The sequence below is a fragment of the Contarinia nasturtii genome, unplaced genomic scaffold, assembly GCF_009176525.2.
Source record: "Contarinia nasturtii isolate CC-2019 unplaced genomic scaffold, AAFC_CNas_1.1 Cnas_scaffold_414, whole genome shotgun sequence".
NCBI lineage: Eukaryota > Metazoa > Arthropoda > Insecta > Diptera > Cecidomyiidae > Contarinia > Contarinia nasturtii.
In genome coordinates, this window is record NW_022197768.1 from 5,486,419 (window position 1) to 5,492,135 (window position 5,717).

Consider the following 5,717-nt stretch of genomic DNA (forward strand, 5'->3'; position numbering starts at 1 on the left):
AAAAAAAAGGAATAACCATTTTAAATTGAATATAACCATAGGCTTTCAACAAACACGGCGAAGCAACTGTTTCATGTAAATTACATGTGAAAGGTCGTCAGGGTATCATTATGGAACCCCAACTTCCATCCAACTTCAGAACTGGAACGGAAAGTTTGCAAAAACTTGAGGAAAATCTCCATAAGCGCGAAGAAATCTTCGTTGACGAAGAAGAAGCGCATCCACCTAAATTTACTGTTGATATCGCTGATAATTTAGATGTGCCCGAAGGTGGACCAATTCATTTCGACTGTCGAGTTGAGCCGGTCGGTGATCCAACAATGCGAATTGATTGGTTCCACAATGGTCGTCCAATGGCCACCGGATCAAGAGTGCATCAATTAAACGATTTTGGATTTATTGCACTCGATATTGACTACATTTACTTGCGTGATTCTGGTGAATATGCATGCCGTGCCGTAAATAAATGGGGACAGGCAGTCACCAAAGCCAAAGTCACTTGTATTGGTAAACAGGGCATCGTTTCCGATTCACAATTGCCACACGGCATGACTGTCGAACATTTGAAAGATTTGGAACGTGGCCCAGTTACAGAACCAGCTCCTGAACCAGCCCCAGCCGGACCACCAAAATTCTTAACGCAAATCAAATCATGGACGGTAGAAGAATCAGAATCCATTCGATTTGAATGTCGTGTTGAACCGAAAAGCGATCCAAATCTTCGCATCGAATGGTACCGTAATGGCAAATTGCTACCATCAGGTCATCGCTTTAGAAACTTATACGATCTTGGTTATGTTTCATTGGATATTTTGTATGTGTATGCTGAAGATAGCGGTGAATATGTATGCAGAGCCGTTAATGATTTTGGAGAAGATTTCACCAAAGCAACTATTTCATGTAAACGTACGTTGACATTTTGTTATAACCATTCTTAGTTCATTGATAAAATAACATGCAGAGAATTTTCTTTAATAATTGTGCAATTTTATTTTCGCTTCTAGAATTGCCATCGATCATATTGCAAAATCAAGTTCCAAAAGGAATGAAAACATCCGAAACATTGATGCAAATGGAAGCTGCCATCAAAAAATACACATCAGAAATTTTCCTCACCGAAGATGATATGTATGATGCAGACAAAAAACAACCACCACGTTTTGTTACCCAAATTAAAGATCAAACAACTCTAGTTGAAATGCAATCAACCAAATTCGAATGTCAACTTGCACCAGTCGGCGATCCAAACATGAAAGTTGAATGGTTCTTCAATGGAAAACCACTTCATCACAGTAAGTACTATGCAATTTAAAAGTTCTTTTCAATTAAATCAATGCCATATTTTTTTGCTTTCGTCTTACAGAAAATCGCTTTGAACCAATTTATGATTTTGGTTATGTGGCAATGAACTTCGGATGGGTCTATCCAGAAGATAGTGGTGAATATGTGTGCAAGGTTTGTTTTTCGTTTGTTTTTGCATTTCTTTTGTTTTTGCTTTTCACATTTTTCGCGCGTCGTATCTCACAAATAGTCGTCACAAAAACAAAAGCAAAAACAAAAGAAATTTATTCATTTTTTGAATATTGAAAAATCTAAACAAAGTCTCGTTCTTAGGCAACGAATTTGTATGGACAGGATGAAACTAGAGCAATCATCAAAACATCAGGCAAACCTGGCATTATTTATGATTCACAGTTGCCCAAACACATGAAGAGTATTGATAAGATTCGTGAAATGGAAGCATCTTGGCAAGTGTAAGTATTGAAAAATATTATCTTCTTGACAATATTTTTTTATATTATCGACTTTTTCTTTTTCATGCAGTGTACCCGAAGAACCGGATGAAGATGCTAAACCAAGAACAGCACCAATTTTCGTCAGCAAACCAGAGTCAGTTCAAGTTGAAGAAGGTGAATGGGCTCGATTTTGTGTGCGCGTCACAGGTCATCCACGTCCACGTGTTATGTGGCTCATCAATGGTCATACCGTTGTCAATGTGAGTAACTAAGACAAACAATTTTTCTGTTCTATTTCTGAAGGAATGTTGTTTATGTTGCGTATTTTTTAGGGTTCTCGTTTCAAACTAACATACGACGGAATGTACCATTTGGATATACCAAAAACCAGACAATACGATACTGGTAAAGTTGAGGTTATCGCCAGAAGTTCAGTTGGTGAAGCTATAGAAACGGTGGACCTTAAAATCGTTCCACGAACTGATGACTATCGTGGTGTCCTTAAAAATTCACCAAGACGTAAGTACTGGTTCAGTAATTATGTAAAACGGGTTATGGTCCGATAATTTTTGAAAATGATATAATTTAATGAAATTGCGTAAACAATAGCATCATCACTAAATAAAATATAAATATATACACAATAAAACAATAAGCATAACAATAAGCATTTTCTGGATTTTGCAAAGTCAGCACTTTCCATGTAACACTATATCGCTTTCTTACACAAAACTCATAGGAAAAAAGACTGAAATAACATATCAATTGCAATTAATTTATTACCAAAAAACTACCACACATAAGTACACTTCACAAAATCCAATGCACAATACCTTCGACACAATCCTTCCGCTACTTTATCTTCCCAATTTGCTTTACTTCGCATCATGCTAGCGGCTGCTGTAAATTGGCATGGGTCATTTTGTGAATTAAGCGCACAATGGAGGTAAAATTAAAGATTTGTACATAATGTAAATAAAAAAAATATAGTTTTAGATAATTTATAACCATATAATTTTTTATACCTTTTGATAGCAAGGCTGGTTAATTATTGGGCTTCTCACTTTTTTGGTTTTATATTTTTTAATGATTTACCTTATATTTATTATTTATTATTTACATGCACTGGATGTTATTTCGTTTCAAAACTTTTTGAAAAACATTTCAACATTTTTCTCATATAATTGCATTCTATGTTATCAGCATGGTACGATTCAGAATTGGTTCCATACCAAAAAGATCGAAAAGAAACCGAACTTGAAAAAACATTCGAAGATCGTAGACAATACTTGGCAGAACAGGGCAGTGTTAAGGTTGGTGACCATTTTGCAAAGAGCAAACAAGATGTCAAAGAAATTCCTGAATGGACGAAGACCGTACAACAAAAGAAAACGGAAAACTACTATAACAAACTGCAAGAACTTGAAACAGATCAATTGCTTCGCGAGACAAAACTTCGCGAAGAAAGTCATCAGTTTGCAATTCCCGGCGATAAAGTTGTTAACAAATCAATGGCAAAGGGAATGGCACAAAAATACCAAGAACAATTGTAAGTGTGACATCATTTTTTTAATCCAAATATTATTTTTATCCATGTTCCTGGAGTTTTGTTTTTGTTAAATTATGAAATACTTCACACATTTCGAACAGGGAGAAAACCGAAGATGTCGTTGACACAAGCACAACAACGGTTCGTAAAGTAAACCAGCAACAATCTGTGCAACCACAAGAATCTTCAGTGCATGGCCGTGAAGTGCACATTAATCGTCAAAAGCAAACGCAAAAAGAAACGGTTGGTGACGTTGAAATAACACGTAAGATAACTGCAACAGAAACAACAGAGGTTGAACACAAAGGTTCAGCTCAAGAGCGTATGGTAGAAGGACAAGTGAAACCATCCAATCCACCTGTTTTCACAAAGAAGATTCAACCATGCCGTGCATTTGAAAACGAACAAGCTCGTTTTGAAGTCGAATACGATGGTGATCCGATTCCAAAAGTGCAATGGTATCGTGAAAATTTCCCAATCCAAAATTCGCCAGTGTTCCAAATTCATACATTTGGAACGAAATCAATTTTGATGATTCGTCAAGTGTTCCTTGAAGATTCAGCAATGTTTTCAGTAATTGCTGAAAATCGTGGAGGCACAGCTAAGTGTAGTGCCAATTTGGTGGTTGAAGAAAGAAAACGTTCCGGCAAAGGAGCGGCTATACCACCAAGCTTTTTGACTACTGTTCAAGATACCGCAGTTAATGAAGGTCAATTGGCACGTTTCGACGCTAAAATTAATGGCACAAAACCATTGGACGTATACTGGTTGAAAAATGGACAGAAAATCGTGCCGAATATCAAGTATAAGATCGTTGAAGAGGACAACACATACACACTATTAATCATCGAAGCGTTCCAAGAAGATGCTGGCGCTTATGAATGTGTTGCCGTAAATAATTCGGGAGAGGCTCGATGTGAAGCTGAATGTACAATTTTATCATCTAAATCAGCGCCAAAACAACCACAACAATCTGTTCCGGGCACCGAAAAAACACCAACACTCATTGAACCACTAAAAGATCAGACAATTAATGAAGGTTCAAGTGTTGCATTCAAATGCCGAGTTATTGGCAAACCAAATCCAACAGCTCAATGGTTCAAGGGACCAAATATTATTAAACCATCGAAATTCTTCCAAATGTCACGCGACGGTGAATATTATAGTTTGCGAATTACCGAAGCTTTCCCCGAGGACGAAGGCGTTTACAAGTGTGAATTGGCCAATTCGCTTGGTAAAATTACAACAAGCGCCAACTTGCGTGTACGAGCACCCGAACAGCAAGAAGCTCTACCAACATTGTCTCCAATGAAAGATGTTGTTGTACAGGAAGGAAGTCCAGCTCAATTCAAAACAACAATTTCTGGAAAAACAAAGCCAACCAATGTAAGTTTCAAAGCTTGAAAGGGGTGTTTTCAGGGCCAACATATTTTACAATCAATTTATACTTTTTTTCGTAGGTTCAATGGTTCCGTGAAGGTGCTTTGATTCCTGAATCACCAGACTTCCAGGTGAGTTTCTCATTTCTAATTCACGTTTGAAATTCAACGCTTTCACTATTATGTTTACTCTAAAATTTTGCAAAATGATGTAATTTTAATCATTTTACAAATATTGAACGATTTTTTTTTCTTTTCCATTTATATAAATATTTCAGATGATTTTTGATGGAAACAATGCCGTATTATTGATTGCCACCACATATGAAGAAGACTCTGGTCTTTTCACTTGCCGCGTCACCAGTTCTGCAGGCCAGGTCAAAACGTCGGCTAAACTTGTCGTTAAAAGTAAGAACTAAATAAGATCTGTTGTCTGAACCGTTTCTGTTTTGTGTTATTTGTTTGATTTGTAATTTTCGCGATACATTATTTTTAGCTTTGAAAATTTGAAAGACAAAAGAAACAAAAATACTAAAAGTTCAAGAGAGAAAAGAAACTACTCGGTGCATACATTTTCGCCGAAACAAAATTAAAAAAAAAAAACTAGTAAAGCAAAAAGTTATCTCGTAAAATACAAACATTAGTGTGTATACATCCATAAAAAGACTCTTCGGATATGAGGGCACAGCATTTCAACCAAAAAAAATTGTTCATATTATAATATTTTGCAAGTATCTTTGGTGCGTAATTTTTGTTGATTTCATTTATAAATTCGACCAGTATATGAAGAGATCAACAAAGTTAGATACTTCTAAAAAAAATTATTTGGTAATTAATTGGTTGAACATGTGAAGCACATAAAAAATGTATACAAATTAAATGTGCCCCAAACCGAGATGCAAATTTCATAAAGCGATAACTGATTGCATTCACTTATGAATTAGTATAAGTGAAGGGATTGACAGAAAAAAATAGAAAAAAATGAAAAAAAAATTATTTTGTTTTGATTGAGTGTGTTCATAAATGTGTTTTATTCAATGAGGTTTCCGCATT

General features: G+C 35.8%; 1 protein-coding gene across 1 annotated transcript; it reads left to right on the forward strand.

Moving 5' to 3' along the window:
* Positions 1-45: 45 nt before the first annotated feature.
* LOC116338442 (titin-like) lies at positions 46-5,290 on the forward strand. Its single transcript, XM_031763697.1, has 10 exons — positions 46-906; positions 1,005-1,292; positions 1,364-1,455; positions 1,615-1,754; positions 1,825-1,996; positions 2,069-2,255; positions 2,940-3,285; positions 3,387-4,671; positions 4,746-4,796; positions 4,943-5,290. The coding sequence occupies exons 1-10, from the start codon at positions 111-113 to the stop codon at positions 5,081-5,083; spliced, it is 3,498 nt and encodes a 1,165-aa protein (XP_031619557.1). The 5' UTR covers positions 46-110; the 3' UTR covers positions 5,084-5,290.
* Positions 5,291-5,717: the final 427 nt, after the last annotated feature.

What these genes read in the sequence shown, in the direction of transcription:
- LOC116338442 (XM_031763697.1), top strand. Translation starts at nt 111, where the DNA reads ATGGAACCCCAACTTCCATCCAACTTCAGAACTGGAACGGAAAGTTTG. An exon ending in AGCAACTATTTCATGTAAAC is followed by an intron (nt 907 to 1,004) that starts GTACGTTGACAT and finishes TTTCGCTTCTAG; the next exon opens with AATTGCCATCGATCATATTG. An exon ending in GAAAAACAAAGCCAACCAAT is followed by an intron (nt 4,672 to 4,745) that starts GTAAGTTTCAAA and finishes TTTTTTTCGTAG; the next exon opens with GTTCAATGGTTCCGTGAAGG.